General features: G+C 45.3%; 1 protein-coding gene across 2 annotated transcripts in view; it reads left to right on the forward strand.

The window, feature by feature from the left end:
- SNX16 (sorting nexin 16) overlaps positions 1–17,945 on the forward strand; it is a 188,708-nt gene that overhangs the window by 84,466 nt on the left and 86,297 nt on the right. For both annotated transcript variants that reach the window (XM_085605354.1, XM_085605355.1), the window contains exon 5: positions 8,652–8,721. In XM_085605354.1, the coding sequence (XP_085461480.1) occupies positions 8,652–8,721 (70 nt within the window). The remainder of the gene's footprint in view (positions 1–8,651; positions 8,722–17,945) is intronic.

Raw genomic sequence — 17,945 nt, forward strand, 5'->3', positions numbered from 1 at the left:
GAAGGGCAGCGCGGTCACAGCGCCAACAAGCATGTCCATGGCCCATGAGCTGGGAGAAAACGGACAGCAGGAGGGGGGCGGGAACAAAAGGAACGCGGGAACAGGAAAGTAACCAGAGCAGTGCTAGCGTGCTGCTTCCGGAGCAATCGAGGGTTCTTTTCCGGTGCAAGTCAAAATGACTACGCACTATTTTTTTAAAAAGACAATTGCGCTGTGTAAGCATTACCATACTGTAGTTAGGCGGTGCTGCTTCCGGAATAACCGGAAGTTACCTATCGGCTAAATAGCCAATTAGAAGCCCGCTAACCAATAAAAAGCCAAAGTTAACCAATGGCAAGCAGCAAGAAATAACAAAGCAATAGGCAGAGTTTCAGCACCCAAATAGACTACTAGATGTCTCGGAGAGACAGCGCGTGCGTGCTGCCTAGACGAGACCTAAAAATGGCCGCTGTGTCCAAGGTGCCTGCAAATACTCTGGTTCATGTGAAAACGTTGTAGCTGCTGACGTAGCCAACTGCTGTTTGAGAATGTAACTTGAGAGGATTGGAATTGAAGTAGTCTATTGCCTTATTTTTTAGGCGTCTCCCTCCCTGTCTTTCTCCCATTCGCCGTAAGTAATAAAAGACATTGAGATTAAGTAAATGGTTCAGCCCTAACCATGGCCATGTCATTATGGATTTTTTTGGTCGAGCCAAGCGCTGCTCTATGGGGGGGGCTTTTTGTGTGCCCTCCAAACTTTTCCTTGTGAGTCTGACTCCTCCCACACATTAGATTGGCTTTTGCATGTGGCTTTCAATAATGAAAGCACGCAAATGGCCAAAGGCGGGTGCATGTCCCACTTCCTTTCAAATGTGTCACTCCCACGGCGTTTTGCTCTCGGGAGCGAGCAATGGCGTGCAGGGGTGGCAGTTGCATTCCTTATCCTGGATCTTGTATCAGGTACTAATTGATCTTAACGCGCCGCCGTGCTTTTCTTTGAAATGCTTGTTCTGTTCGTAAATCCTAGGCTACTTGTCCTATTAGAAGACGTGCAAGCCACAAAGCAGTCTTGGTTGGGTAAGTACAGCTATGTGTTTTCCGTGAATGTTTGTAAAGCACTGAGGTTGCGCGCAGGCTGTGCTCAAATTGGTCAACCTCGAAAGTCAGTAGTAGTGGGGCGAAAGTGTGTGAAACGAGAAAACACTTTCTCATTAAAAATCATAAGGGGTCCGGGGAGTTGCCCTTGTCTGGCTGAACTCAGTTCCCTTCACCACCTCATGCCCCAGCAAGGAGCAAAAGAGGGGCAGTTTCGATGCTCCCGCACCCTTCCTCAGTCCTTACCCTGAGGGGAGCATCTGTTCCCGGGGTTAGGGAAGACTCCGAGCAAGTCAAGTACGAGCGAGATAATGGCTGTGAGTGCTGGGCAGAGCAAACACAGCTTGTTTGCTCACACAATGAACCCTGTGTACCGTACAGTATACCCCCCAACCCCCTTCCAAAGGTGCTTTTTCCATCAGTCCTAGCCGGCGGTCTTGATTTGTTTAAAGCGCGAACTTTGCTTTGAAGCTGCAGTCATTCTGGTTTTTTAAGCAAGTTGGAATCATGCCATTTTCTGCCAGGGCGCAGGACTCTTAACATAAAAAAGTTGCAATAAACACTTATGGGACTAAAAGAAGGTAATGTTCCAAGTCGCCGATAGGACTGGTTCCTGTAATCTTTATTTTTAATGGGTATCGTGGTAGCGATGTTAAGCCGGAGATGTAGGAGAGTGCAATGGGCAAAGAAGAAAAGACACATTTTATTCTCAGAATTTAAACAGCTGCCTTAAGTGGAGCTGCTGCCAGCACAATTTGATGGGGACACGACCTGGCATTTGCATGAAGTTGTATTTTATCTTGGTATTTGTAAGGGCTTTTACCCCAATGTGGGGCGCTAAAGTGCTTACAAGAATAGCAAGCTACACCATGTAGATAGAGTATGTTGTTGGAAGGGTGTTATTTTTGTTTTGAACCTACGTGAGAATCGTCTGTGATGAATAATGAGGTATGGTCATCATCTTATGGGACTCTGTGCCCGACAGTGTGAATTGTGGGTGAGGGTATACGACAGATGTGCAAATTATATTTGTAATAAGGACATATAGGCAGCTATACAGCACCATCCTAGCCGCAGGGGTAGTTGGATGCTGTTTGTGTGTACTAGAGAGGGGTGAGCCACAGAATGCTACAGCCTGTGGCTTGGCTCTGCTCGAGGTCCTCCTGGAACCTCGAGCCCATAACAAGCTGATCTTTCATGTGACTTCTACCTGCCTTCCTCCATCTAGGGTTGATTCCTACAAATTAGTACTAGTCAATGATGTAATTGTTTTGTGTTTGCTCTCTCTCTTACTTTATTTCTAAATCATTGATTTTTGTGTTATTTGTTCAGTTCATTCACCTTTTTATGAACAGCTTTTTATGACTTTCTCTATGTGATGCTTTTTTTTGGGCAATAAGTTTTTTTATAATATATTGTGTAACGATATATGGATTGATTTTCGATTAAAGCCCTGTGATTACAATATTTAGTATGTTTTGTAACATCTTACCTATTCAGGATTGGGGTGATGAGTGTTTAACACATGTTCATTGGGTTGAGATGTTGGTTGTCTGAATGCACAACTGCAGAATTGGTGAGGCAAGTTGTATTTCCAAAGGAAACAACGTATTGCTTGACAAAATTAAAAAGCTGACTAACAATATATTTCTCCTGCAACCCTGGCTCAGAGCTTCTTTCAGGTCATACTGCGGAAGCAGAACTTCGAAAGATGGTAGAATCACTTTGTAAAGTTCGCATGTGTGTAGAGTCTTTGCATATTGTTCTAGATTTTGTAATAACCTTCTTTTTCATTATTTCTTTCAAAGCTTTGTATGAAATATTGCTTAATCTGAGAGTATCTAGATTCATCTCTAAATCGGCACCAGCTTTGTTCTACTACCTTATCCAGCCGTTGTCTGAGCCATTAAAACCATGTTGCAGTACTATAATACCATAATCTGGTAGTAACATTGAAAAAACTGGGGTTTACAAACTAGTTCTTGTTTTTGTAAACCAAATTCCAGGCGTATCTGTGCTCGTTGGATATACTGTGGTAGCTGGAATACTCCTCTGTAGGTAATGCATTGCATCTTGTCTAGTAATGCGGCCATTATCCAGGGGAAAGCTGGTTGGCCATATGAAATAGATGGTACCAATTTCGCTCTTATTACCCTCACAATAGCTTCCGCTGAAGGGCTATATAGCTTTGTATTTAGGTGACAAATTACAAATATTAACTTGCAGGCTTTTTTTCCCAGTGATCTCAAATGGAATTGTGGTTTAATTGTGTCAGTTCGCCATATTCCTAGATCGTTATAAGTATTAGTGTAATCGATCTCCGCTCGGCCAAGTTTCCACACTTTCCTGGCTTTCTCCTTAACCTACCTAAATCATTACTTTTGTTTTGTTGGTGTTTGCCCTACTTATTGCTCATATTATATTTGTACAGCTGATCAAGGGTGTACTGTTCTCCTAGTGTGTGGTCTAAGATTGCTAGATCAACTGCATATTGTAGGATCGTTATCTTGTGTCATCCTATTCTAGGGGGAAATGAGTTGGCATTCTTTATTGTAGTCCCTAGATCAGTATGAATTAAACAGCAGCGGGGCGAGAACGCAGCCCTTTTTTATGCCTTTATTTGTGCCGATTTTGTTTTGTGGTCTTTTCCTTTGGCTTAGTTTTACTCGCACACTGGTATCTGTGTAGTGTGCCATGATTGCATTAGGCAGAATTTGAGGAATGCCCAACATGGCCAGCTTCTTCCATAATATTTGACGATCCACCTTGTTGAACGCTGCTGAATAGTCCCCATAGGAGATGAAGTGTGGTGGCTGGAAAGAGCTTTTCATTCAAGTAGCCAAGTATGATGAGGCAATGATATTGTCTACAATAAGGCTTTATGCCTAAGTCCAGTTTGGTAGTAGGGGATCATATTTTCTTTCTCTACCCAGTTTTCTACATCTTTTAAGAGAATGGCTGTGTACGTCTTAGCCTCTACATGCAATAAGGCTATCAAACGCTGGTTTGCGGGGTCCATGGTGTTCCCCTGCTAATGAATCTGGTGCAGTATGGATCCGCATCACAATTCTGGGACCTGTGCATACTGGCTCCAGCCACTTGTTGGGCATCTATATGACTCCCCTGGTGCTTCATCAGTGGTGTACACTGTTATGTGTGTCATCCACGTTTCTTGCAGTATACACTTTACCTTTTTATACATGGATTCTTTAGTGTATTCACAAACTGCCAAAATTCAGGTTGCTTTTTGGGTTATAGTAGTGCGTGCATACTGCACAATTGGTTTACATGGGGATGTCTTTTTTAGCCTCCCAGAGAGTTGTCCGACAAGATCTCCTTGCTATTGGTAGCTTGAGTTTCATTTCATCTAGTGCTGGTTTAAGTTTATGAATTTAGTTTGCTTTTCTTAATGATGCTTTATATTTTATTGAGTGTGCATTTATACCATGGATTCTGCCTTGGGTGGCCGCTCCCAGACCTTTGTTGTTCAGTTGTCTAGTCTTCTTATCCACCCGTGAGTTGTGTATAGAGGTGATCATTACTGGCCAACCTTTTCATGTGGTGTGGTCAATGGGCCATGAGAGATTAAACATTTGCCTGACTGAATTCAAGGTACAATTCTTTAAACTGAGCTGTGGTATGCTATCCCATTGTAATCTCTTAATTGGCAAACAGTTTTCCAAACCATCTGAAGTACCGATAACTGGTAGAGTTGTTCCATCGTCATGCATTATCCTAAAGTTGGCAATCAGGGGACAGTGATCGAATTATTTTCATTTTGGGATGGAGATATTTCTGCAACACTCCCTGAGGGCTTTAGATGGAATTATGTAATCTAGTTTTGATCCACATCTATGTGTGATTTAAATATTTATTCCAGGGATTTGGCCAGGATCATTAACCTGCAATGGGTGCAGATTATATACCTGAAGAATAATATGAAGTTTACTGGACTTTTTACCAGAGCAATCAGACATATTTATAGAATGAGGAAGGTTTTTTATATTGATGTCACCTAGAAGTGAGATCTCATATGTTAGAAAGGCGCAAATTATTTCTCCCAGTGATTCGCTGAATCTCTCTAAATTTTCCTCATGCATCTGTTTTTTAAACGGCTTCAGGTATGTGTTAACCCCTTGGCTGCGGCACTCCGTCATGAGTCATGGTTGAGCTGTGCTCATGACGGAGTGGTTCCGTCATGACTCCACCCACTGCGCTAATCGCCCGCACAGGCGGGGAATTAGCGCCGCGTGGGCGGAGCGGCCGCAGCATGACGGAACCACTCCGTCATGAGCACACGGCGCCCGTGGCTCATGACGGCGTGGTTCCGTCATGAGCACGGAATGGGTTAATAATGAGCATTAATGTGTTTGTTATGCAAAGATTATGTTGTTTCTAAACTATTGTTTGAAACGTTGAGTTTTGTTTCACCAGTGTTACCCTTGCGCTTGTTTGTGGCTTCATAAATTGCCAGCCCTCCCAATAGTCTTGCATACTTGACTTTGTTTTTCAGGATAGTGCACTCCCTGGTATCCATCTATCGGTAACGAACATGTCCTCCACATTTCTCGGATACAGATTGTCTCCAGATTTGAAAAAATATAGAATGTCCTTATGCTGCATGATCTGTTTGAGTTCCGCTACATTTCAAGAAATTAATGTTATTGGCGTTTCCAGTGATATGTTTTCTTTCCGGTTTTGAGGGTCTGTCTTAGGCGTACGAATTGGTCTTTGAGGAGAGTGTATATGCCAACCAACTTGTATAGGATATAGGTTCTTTCATTATTTAAATTTACTTGTACTTGTGTATTCCCTAATTGTAACGCAGCGCGTGGTGGTTGTTTCACCTTTAAGTATATTATATCCATCTGTCTTTTTGTCGGTTGGCCACCCTGGACCAGACAACACTGAGGGATCTCTCTCTGGCTCCACAGCTTGATGTTAATCCTCCATTGGTCAAACTTGGGCGCTTCCCATAGTACCTGTGTTTTTAATTCTTCAGTTTTCCAGGATACTATTGTAGTTTCTGTATCTGGTGTATTTTTGGATGAATCGAATTTTATTCTGCTAATATACTCCGATTTTATATGGGCTAGTGAAGAATATGATGACCTCACCATATTATACTTCACCTCTTTTGGTGTATCTTGTTGCACTTGTGAAATGTATGTTGGTATACATATTAGGTCGAGTGTGGGGAGTCTGATTCTTCCCTGTTTTTACAACACCTGGCCTGTCCTGTGTTGTTGGTAAAAGTGGTCTAGTTCCCAGGTTATTGGGTGTACTCATGGTAATATTTTGTTTTGCTGTTTAGTAACTTGGATGTATATTTATTTTGAACAAATTCTGGTTATTGGTTATATGGTTGTTCTGAAATATCTTTTTTATCCTGCTAATGAATGATTCAAACTAAAGATATACCAAGCATTACTGAAGAAGAAATATTAGTACCGTCTTTTCTGCCTAGATAATAGCATTAACATTTACCAATGGAAATTCCAAATGATGAGTTACAAATAGTTTCTGCTTGATCTAGTTGTGACTAGGCCTGGGTAATTTCGCGTTCCGCGGAGAACACGGAATTGGCCAAAATTCTGCATCCGCGGCTTCGGGGAATTTTTTGCTTGTTTGCGTTCTCAAAATGTGTGTTCGCAAGATATTTCCCCCCAAGCACGCAAACAGCGCTCGCTAACAGGAAAAAAGCATTGCGAACAAGAAATTCTGCATGTTCGCAGAATTTCTGCGTGCTCGCAGAGATTTTTTACCGTTTCGTGGAGCTTTGCGTAGCACGACTACGCAAATGCCGCCCACCCCTTGTTGTGACCTATGGGGTTTGTACTGTGGCCTAAATATGTTATTGATGTTACTGATTACTGCTTACACAGCAGACGGCCAGCTGTGTCCGTGGGAGAACGGGGCAGCTTTGCCGGCGCTCTGGCCGACCTCTGGAGCGCTGCTCTCTCCAGGAACGCCGGCATTGTGTTCGGAAAGGTTGACCCGTCGAACACCTGTCTCCCCCCTCTGCTCTGATTCCTGGCTCCAGATGAAAATGACAAGATGCAGGGGCCTTTCGTAACAACACCTTTAAGGACGGATATCTACATGTCTTAAACTCTTATAAGGTCCCAAAGGCGAGACCTATTGGCTATGCCAATGCTTGTGCTTTTGCAGGCAAAGAGGACTATGCACGCCCCAGTCTTGATAGAGTTTGAGTTTGACAAGGGAGCATGATGCCATGATGTTCTACAGTTGAAGATTTATTGGCTGCGTTGCTCTTCAGGTCTTGCTTGCAGAGTGTTTTGGTCTGATGCTTGTGAAGAAAACTGCTAACTTGGAGGGTAATTTGGTGTAGTTAAGGTTCTTACCTGTGCGTGGTTAAGTGTATTAGTGTGGTGTGCAAGTGTGAGCTTTGTGAAATAGTTTTGTCCCTTAGAGTAAAATGGGTGTTCTGTGAGTGGTCTATATCTAGAATGATCCTCCAGTAGCACTTGGAGTGTCCCAGAAGCTGGGCAGACACCGATAACATATGGAGCTTTTTGTGGGTTGTTTCATTCTAAACCAGCCAACTTTATACCTGTAACCAGAATCCTGTATTTTCAAAAACCCTTGTTTGTAGTTCCGTGCATAGAGTTCAAGTAAACAAGGACTTTCAGGAATCTATATTGTTGGTGATTGATTGTTAGTGTAAAATGTTTTTCATTTTCCTTGGTGACTCATTTAAGGATATGCTGCTCCTATTTTCACATGCATCCCTCCTGTGAGGAGGCCAACCAGTTTCTACCATCACTTGGCTTAGGTTACAAAGAAGCCTGTACAATTACAAGTGTGTGGATCAGACATATTCCCTTCTCGCTCCACCAATTACAAAGAGCAGTCGTCCAGAGCTTTTGATGTGCTGCTTTGAACTCATATACATGTGCCCTTTGAAAGGCAAGCGCTTCTAAAATTGTCAACACATTTCCCGTTCGTGTTCCCTTCCTGCTTTATTTATGAAGATGTTTTGTAAACCGCTAAACATTACCAAGGCTGGAACAACAGGAAACGATTACAGAGAATGTTCTGAAAACATGAGACCAGCCCAGCTAGATGTGAAGATCTGTAATACTTTGATCACTTTCAGGTCAATAGTAGACTTAATTTAAAGCAAGTTTTTCCCAGAGATTGGTAATGTGAAAGATTCAGTAGTCTAGGAGAACTGGGGTCACTACAGGGTAAGTAAGCTTTCCATTCTTGTTGTCTGAGCAGCTAGAGTACTTTATATGTGTAATATACTATTTTCTATGTTTGGCTCAGAATATTAAAGAGGACTCTTTCTGATATATTTCCTGTCAGGATTATTGTCCTTTACTTTCGTGCAAGGAAAGATAATTTCTTCAGATTGTTATGGATGCTATCCTAGATTCTGGCAAGGAAGTCGAACTGCTGAAAACGTCTGTCTTTTTCAATTGTAGGCAGCCTGTGGGTATATACCTCGACGGTGAGGTATATGATTAGGATTCAATGATCATAACTTGAAAACGTTCATTGGTTCTTTTTGTATGGTTGTGACTCATTTCATTTTTATTTTACTTTTGCAGCCTTGCAGTCAGAGAGTTTCTATGTCTTGATGACCCTCCAGGTCCATTCGACAGCCTGGTAGAGAGCAGGGTAAGTTTTTGTTGCTGTTTGCTGTTTGCTGTGACCCAAAGCATTAAAAATATACTTGCATTACTTGAAGCATTTTGGAAAATAGATCGATTTTTATTTCATACCCCCACAGGAATGCTTAAAAACTTTCGGAGTCTCTACCGTTTGTTTATTGAGGTGATTTGGCTGAGTTTTACAATTTACCACAGTCTGAAAGTGACTTGGAAATGTTTTTCTAATCTTCTCCCTGAGGGCATAAGGAAGGTCTACAGCAATTCATCCAATCAAAGCCTTCTTTCAGAATGATTTGTCACTGGTCAGCCTGACTTTTTTTCAATTTCTATTGGCAAAGTAGAGTCTGTACATGGAATTAACAAGATGTCCATGGCTACCTTACTACAGTGATTTCCAGATGCTTCTGCGTAGTTTGCCAGATTTAATTTGTCCCAAATGTAGTATGCCTGCATCTGCACGTTTTGTGTCTATTCAGCACAAGGATTCACATGACCAGTGATGAACATCCCTTACTGCTTACTATTTTTATGCAGTACCACCATTTACATTTGATTTCCAACGTTTTCATGGGAAATTTATCAAGATTAAAAATCATGGTTGGATAGTCTTTTTGCGGTGTGAAGAACCTGGAATTTCTCACACTCACACTCATTCTCACTTGTCATTACGCCACAGTACGTCTGACTTTGTCTTTTCGTTCAAACGACTTTGGGGGGGGGGCATGGAGGTGTGTGTGTGTGAGAGAGATTTGGTAGCAGTGTACTTGCTGCAAACATGACGTTTCAGGTGGTGTGCATAGTTCCTTTTGCTGCTAATTGCAGAATGATGAGTAAATCCTATGAGAGCGACACATGCTCCCATTCATTGTGCTGCAAGTATTGAACATTGCCGCACAGCCAGAAGCGTATGCTGTGCAGTACACCTGCTCATTGTACTGTAACTTCGGCAATCTTTTGCACAATGATAATGTGTGTTGATGCATGTGGTGAATACAATGATCACTATTTTGTTATTGCAACATACTGTTGCAGATTGGTAGAGTTCAGTAGTGTTTTACTCTGACCTAAGATCTGCAGGATTATTCCCACTTATAATGCTCCAACATCTGTACCTGCGTGCACTTGTGTGTTGTCGCACGACACAGAGAGTTAGACTTTAGACGATTGTCATCATATGCTGGTACAGGCGGATGAACATTTGGAGCGTAGAAATTGTACGTCTGTGCATTATGCTCTAGTCTAGCAGAAGCACAGATTTGTCAATGAAGATCAGATCATCCCGGGGCTACGTAACGTTATACTTAAAGCTTGAACTGGTATATGCTCTATATGCTCTATATGCATTCAGAAGTGACTAATGTAAATTGTGTAGGTGCTTTCCCCCATACAACTGAAGAAAATCCCTTCTTTCATTCTAGAGTATTGTATGGGAAAGAGGCTCTCCGCCGAATATGCGCACATGTAGGCTGCATGGGGGGGAGGGGGGGTGCATCAGTTTTCCCCTCTACCATACATCTTATTTGCTTTGAGAAGTGCTTCCTCTATAAAACTGATGGCCAGGGCACCGTGATCCTTAACACACATTTTTTCATCTGAAACCAAAAGACAGTCATTGTCTGTTTTTTCTTATGGGCTAGAAAGAGCTTTATTCAGTCGTTTACCCACCCTGATGTAACTACAACAGCAACAAAAAACATGAGAATATATACATACATACATGCTTCTGCCCACCAGAACATACGCTTGAGGCAATTGGTCAGACCATGTCAGCCATTGGCTGTTGTCTAGCAGTTTTAGCGATGACATGTGGCCTGATCTCTGTTGTATTTCTGTCTAAAAATAAATTCGCATCAATGAAACAGCTGATGGGACTAATTCACTTTGCCAATGTTTTTTTTATATCTTTCCCTATCCCTTCTTTCAGTTTTGAAGTTATTTGCCAAAATTATATCTTCAGTTTGCTGTAATTTAGAGCCAGTGGAACAGTTTCTTTGTGCCAAATAGAATTATATGTTCGAGGCATATGAGCTGCAGATTGTACACTTAGCATAGGTCGCCATCTGGTGTTGGGCCCGGATGTTTGCAGTTTGTTTTTCTTCTTGGACAGTCTTTGGAAGTCACGAGTTTGGTGACTCCTCCTTCGGTCCGTACTGCGCATGGGCTTCGGCTCCATCCTCAGATTGTTTTTTTCCGCCATCGGGCTCGGATGTGATACTTCGTGCTCCGGCTTCGAACTTCTACGGTTCCAGCCTCGACGGAAAATCCTCGATTCTTCGAGTTCCTCATTATCTTCATCTCTCGAAGCGGCACTTTTCTCCATCCCGTACATCGACACCGGCCTTCGGGCCCTCCGCGACTCCGGTCCCGGCCGATGGAAAGGACTCCGTTCAAAAAGTGCCCAAAATGTGGGTCTAAATTTCCCCACACCGACCTCCATCAGGTGTGTAACCTTTGCCTCTCTCCGGAACACGAGGCTAGAGACTGCCCCGCCTGCAAGTCTTTTCGATCGAAGAAGACCATCCGAGATCGAAGAGCTCGACGCACCATGGCGCACTCATCCTCGGCAGCTCCACCGGACATCTTCGGAGACGACGCCGAAGCTTCGGGGCAAACACACACCGAGCAGGAGGAAGACGTCGTCAGCGCTTCCGAGGCCGACGACTCCGACGTGGAGGACGTTACACCAGCGCAGCGGGCCGTGAGTACTATGCCCCCTCCCACCCCCGCGCCGAAAACCAAAGAGACTCAGGTTACTCCCTCGCCTGCCGGCCTGGGCAAAACCAAAACCAAAACTTCGATCACCCCACCTTCGGGCCCGGTGTCGAAGCACCCAAAGTCTCATGGCAGCTCGGGATCGAGCCAGCCGACACCCGGTGCCGAAAAACAGCATCCGGCACCGAAGACTGCAAAATCCAGCTCGACTCCGAAACCACCGGTGCCGAAGCCTGGACACTCGGTGCCGACCAAACACAAACACAAATCTGTCGGCACCGACGCTCCGGCGCCGAAACATCATTCGACGCCGAAACACCCGGAGACCTCAAAAAAAGCATGGCGCACACAGACCATCGAAACCCCCGGTTCCGAAATCACCGGTGCCGACAGACGACTCGACACCGTTGGCTCTGTTTACACCAGACCCTTTACAAAAGACTTTGTCCAAAGATCCAAAGACTGGGCTTTTGACTTTAACTACCAAGAAAAGACGCCTTGATGCTCCGGCTCCTCCTCCTCCACCCAAAAGGAAGGACTCTGCTACTTCTCCCCTCAGAGTGCCCTCCCCACCACCGCCTCCCCTACCCACTCCACCTCCTCCACCGCCTCCACCTCACAGGTCTCCGCCACCTTTACCTCACTACGATCCGGCCCCATCCCCAGATCCGGATGATGGGGATCCGGACAATTACCCGGCGGACGCCCCAATGGATCCCACTCCACCAGGGACCCCAGATCCATGGGAGGATTACAATAACCCTGATATACCCAATGTACCTCAGGACGACCTATACCCATCAAGGCCGTCTCCTCCAGAGGACTCCTTAGGGTTTCATCATTTAGTGCAGAGAGCAGCACACTACCATGGGGTGGACATGCACAGTGAACCAGTAGAAGAAGACTTCCTACTGGATACATTTGATATACAAGACAAATCTACTTCCATTTTACCCATGCTTAAGGGTGTCACCAAGCACGCTACAGAGGTGTTCAAAGACCCTGTCAGAGCCAGAGTACTGAACCCTAGAATAGAGAAGAAGTACAAGGCGGCACCCACAGACCCTGCTTACATCAAGGGCCCTGCTCCCCTAGATTCCCTAGTTGTCTCCACAGCTAGAAAGCGGGCTAACTCCCAATCCTCAGGAGATGCCCCACCGCCAGACAAAGAATCTAAACTTCTGGACGCGTCTGGTAAACGCACCGCCTCCCAAGCTGCAAACATGTGGCGCATTGCAAACACACAAGCACTGCTTGCGCTATATGATAGAGCACACTATGACGAACTAGAGGCTCTTATGCAGCACCTTCCAGAAAAATACAAGCACAAGGCTCATGACCTCATACAGGAGGGTAAACTAATCACAAACGCCTCCATTAAGTGTGCCCTCGATGCAGCCGACACTGCTTCTAGGGCCATAAATACCAGTGTCCTGCTTCGTCGCCACGCCTGGCTCAGGATCTCAGGGTTCAAACCTGAAGTCCAGGCATCCATACTCAATCACCCCTTTGACCAGGAAACACTCTTTGGGCCAAAGGTAGACGAAGCGCTCGAAAAGATGAAGAAAGACACAGACACAGCAAAGTCTATGGGGGCACTCCAAACACAAGCCTCCAAACGTTCCTTTCGACGCTCGTCCTTTCGTGGCACAGGTAGAGGCTCCTCCACCGATAACGCCTCTACCTCCTACAAGTCCCCTCCTCAAAATACCTTTTCAAAGGGCAATCAGAGAGGTGGTTACAGGGGTAACAACAATAAGGGCAGGGGCAAAACCAACAACACCCGTTCTGCCACCCCCCCCGCACAATGACTCCCCTCCGCTCCCCCCAGACCATTCCACTCCGGTCGGGGGCAGACTACAAAACTTTATCCACGTATGGGAGTCCATAACATCGGACAAATGGGTGACCCAAATCATTCGGTCAGGGTACTGTCTAGAGCTAACATCTACCCCACCCAATATCCCACGAAGGCACCGTCCAATGTCTCAAGAACATTCCACACTGCTCAAACAAGAGGTACTTTCACTCCTGCAAAAACATGCTATAGAGCAGGTCCCCGTCAACCAACGAAATCTAGGGGTCTACTCTCTATATTTCTTAATACCAAAGAGAGACGAGACCCTCAGACCCATTCTGGACCTCCGGCCTCTAAATGCCTACATACACTCAGACCATTTTCACATGGTCACTCTACAACAAGTCCTCCCACTCCTCTGCCAGGGAGACTTTCTTACAACCTTGGATCTGAAAGACGCATACTTTCACATTCCAATACACCCCTCTCACAGGAAATACCTCAGGTTCGTGGTGGACGGGCAACATTACCAATTCACGGTTCTCCCCTTCGGGGTCACCACCGCACCACGGGTGTTTACCAAATGCCTAGCAGTAGTAGCAGCACACCTCAGACGTCAACATATTCACGTCTTCCCTTACCTAGACGACTGGCTGATAAAAGCCGCGTCCTACGACCAATGTGTGCAGCATACAAACAGCACCATCCAACTGCTCCACCAGCTAGGCTTCACGGTGAACTACCAAAAGTCCCACCTCATACCATCTCACACAAAGCAATACCTCGGGGCCACTATAGACACCTCCAAGGGTATTGCCTATCCAAACTCAGCCAGAATCACAAGCATTCAAGCCTTACGCAAAACATTCCTTCCTCAGCACTCTCTTCCAGCAAGAGTGTTTATGAAGCTCATAGGAATGATGGCGTCTTGCATTTTCATAGTGCCCCATGCAAGACTCCACATGCGTCCACTTCAAGAGTGCCTAGCACAACAGTGGAACCAGGCCCAGGGTCAGCTGATGGATCTGGTGTTGGTGGACGGCCGCACACATCACTCTCTGCAGTGGTGGAACACCACAAACCTTTCCAAAGGGCGGCCGTTCCTGGACCCGGTTCCTCAAGTGACTCTAACAGCGGACGCATCGCTCTCCGGCTGGGGAGCGCACCTTCTACACCTCACCATGCAAGGTCTATGGACGCCACAGCAAAAATCGCTCCACATCAACCATCTGGAGCTCTTGGCGATCTTTCTAGCCCTAAAATCTTTCCAAAAACAGATTTCGGGCAAAGCAGTCCTCATTCGCACAGACAATATGACTGCAATGTATTATATCCAAAAACAGGGGGGGACACACTCTCCCCAGCTCTCCCGCTTAGCCCAGAGCATATGGAGATGGGCAATTCCTCAAAACATCTTTCTCCTGGCACAGCACGTTCCAGGCGTACAAAACACCATGGCAGATCTGCTCAGCAGACAAACGCAACAAATACACGAATGGGAACTGCATCCACAAGTTCTTCACCCATTCTTCCAACAGTGGGGGCATCCTCAGATAGACCTCTTCGCCACCCACGAAAACAAAAAATGCCCAAGCTTCGCCGCCAGATACCCACACCCATTGTCCAAGGGCAATGCGATATGGATGAACTGGTCAGGCAGATTTGCATACGCCTTTCCACCTCTCCCACTAATTCCATTAGTGGTCAGGAAGCTACAACAGCACTCCCTCACACTCATTCTGGTAGCTCCGACGTGGGCCAGGCAGCCGTGGTACACCACGCTACTACAACTGTCAGTGGTACCACATCAAAAACTGCATCTATCCCCATGCCTCCTAACCCAGAACCATGGAGAAATCAAGCACCCGGACCCAGCTCAGCTCAACCTGGCGATCTGGCTCCTGAAATCCTAGAATTCGGATACCTTAACCTTCCCCCTGATTGTATGAACATCATCATGGAAGCCAGACGTCCTACCACTAGAGCATGCTATGCCGCAAAGTGGAAAAGATTTGTAATTTACTGCCGTAACAATACAATCAACCCTCTAGATGCATCCATACAGCACATCATATGCTATCTGCTCCATCTTCACAGGTGTAACCTGGCATATTCATCCATACGCCTACACCTAGCAGCGATCGCTGCTTATCTACAAAACAGACAGCATTTATCACTCTTCAGAGTGCCCGCTATTAAAGCCTTCATGGAAGGCCTTAAACGAGTAATTCCTCCCAGGGCACCACCTTCCCCTGTATGGAATCTAAATTTAGTTCTTACACGACTAATGGGTCCGCCCTTCGAACCAATGCACAAATGTGAGCTACAGTTTCTCACCTGGAAAACAGCTTTCCTTGTAGCTATCACTTCCCTTAGAAGGGTTGGTGAAATACAAGCGTTCACCATACAGGAACCCTACATACAAATGCATCACAGCAAGGTCATACTTCGCACAAATCCGAAGTTTCTGCCCAAAGTCATTTCCCCCTTCCACCTCAATCAATCAGTGGAATTACCTGTCTTCTTCTCGCAACCCCAATCTGTTGCAGAAAGGGCCTTACACACACTTGATGTAAAAAGGGCGTTACTATACTACATACAAAGAACGCAACCCTTCAGGAAGACTAAACAATTGTTCGTTTCCTTCTCTCCACCACATAAAGGCAACCCCATTTCAAAATCAGGGATAGCTAGGTGGATTGTAAAATGCATACAAATTTGCTATCAAAAGGCAAAGAGAACATTATCTGTTCCCCCTAAAGCCCACTCTACAAGAAAGTTAGGGGCTTCTATGGCTTTTCTAGGGAATATACCCTTAGATGACATCTGCAAGGCAGACACATGGTCTACACCGCACACCTTCACAAAACACTACTGTGTAGATGTGCATTCCAAGCAGCAAGCTAGGGTGGGCCAGGCTGTACTAAAGACACTTTTTCAAACAGCTGCAACGGATACCGGTGGTCGCCGCTAAGGTTGGGTACTGCTATATAATCTATGCTAAGTGTACAATCTGCAGCTCATATGCCTCGAACGGAATATGCTACTTACCAGTATGCATCTGTTCTTGGCATGTAGAGCTGCAGAGTTGTACACGCCTCCCCGGCTACCTGTATCCGTTCCAGTACATCTTATTTAGATACAACACATGGGTTTCTCACTGTTATTACTACGCTCCATCATTTCCCTGTTGGCGAAAAACAATCTGAGGATGGAGCCGAAGCCCATGCGCAGTACGGACCGAAGGAGGAGTCACCAAACTCGTGACTTCCAAAGACTGTCCAAGAAGAAAAACAAACTGCAAACATCCGGGCCCAACACCAGATGGCGACCTATGCTAAGTGTACAACTCTGCAGCTCTACATGCCAAGAACAGATGCATACTGGTAAGTAGCATATTCCTTTCATGTGATATTCATTAAAACAAGTTTTTTTTACCTTTTGTGCATCTGCCTCAAAGAATGCACTCACACTTTTCTATTAACATTAAACTGCTAGTTCTTTAAAAAACAAACATATGACTGCATGTTGAGGCAGCTGCATTTTTTCAGTTTTACGTTTGTGGCATATGCTTGCAATAAAACATTTTTTTAATAAATAACCACTGAACCAGCTTGTCAAGATCAGGTTTATTGGCTTTGCCAGTTTTATTTTCGTTATTCTTTCGGTTTGACACAAAATGTATTGCAACTGCTCTGATCCTAATCATTTTAGCTACTACTTTATCTGATAGAAATGTATCTGCTGATTTCTTACCTTTTGTATATCCCACGTGTCAAACTGGATCCGGAAGATTTTCCTCCAGCAGTACCCCTGCACGCTGGTAGGTGGCGCCGGTCCCCTCTTGATGACGTAGGTGGTAGCAGCCATGCCGTAAGTGACGTCTGCATCACCTATGTAGGCGCCAAATTGGCACGCTGACTTCAATTACTTTTCATGACTTTCCAACCCAGAGGCACGGAGCCATGAAGTGCACTGACATTTGTGTGTTTGGAACAACTAGTGGGCCTGGGTCGGCTCTGTGCTTCCACGCCATCCTGGGAGCTGGAGATACCCCAGCCCACCTCAAAGAATTCCATGACGCCATGTGCCTCGTATTTGGGTGGCCTAACCCTACTGGCATGCCTTCGGGCCTCGTAGGTGCAGAGGGGGCCGACAGAACCCTTGGGTCCAAGGTCGGTTCCTCAGCCTTATTCTGAAGGGCTAGGACTGAAATAAGATTGGGAGGAGTCGCTGGACCCTTTACAAGACCAGCCTTATCAGGAAATGGACTGGTACGAGGAATAGGGTGAGGCCAGTGGACTGGATACCTCCCCAGATTTTGGCCTGCTTTCTCCCTCCTACCATGTTGCGGGGATTCTGCACATACAAAGAACTATGCATAGGAAAACAGGACCGCGGTGTATAGGGGTTGTACCTTCCTACCACCTTAGTTCCCAAAATCGAATAACTATAGTGTCTCATTCGTTCTCCTACATAATCGTGAAGCTACAAAGGATTAGACAACCCAGAACACAACACTCCAGAGACTCTCAGGAATCGCGACCGCAAGACATACCCTTTCGCTCACTCACTCATACTTGTCCACAATAAGAATTGTAAGAGTCACGGTTATAGTTCAAAATGTTTATTTTAACTATTGTGCCCTGTAATCAGTGTACGAGCCACTACCAGCAGCAAAATGCATAAACCTAAAACAGTTAGCATTGTTACAATTCCAT

Source organism: Triturus cristatus, chromosome 5_1 (assembly GCF_964204655.1).
Source record: "Triturus cristatus chromosome 5_1, aTriCri1.1, whole genome shotgun sequence".
NCBI classification, from domain to species: Eukaryota; Metazoa; Chordata; class Amphibia; order Caudata; family Salamandridae; genus Triturus; species Triturus cristatus.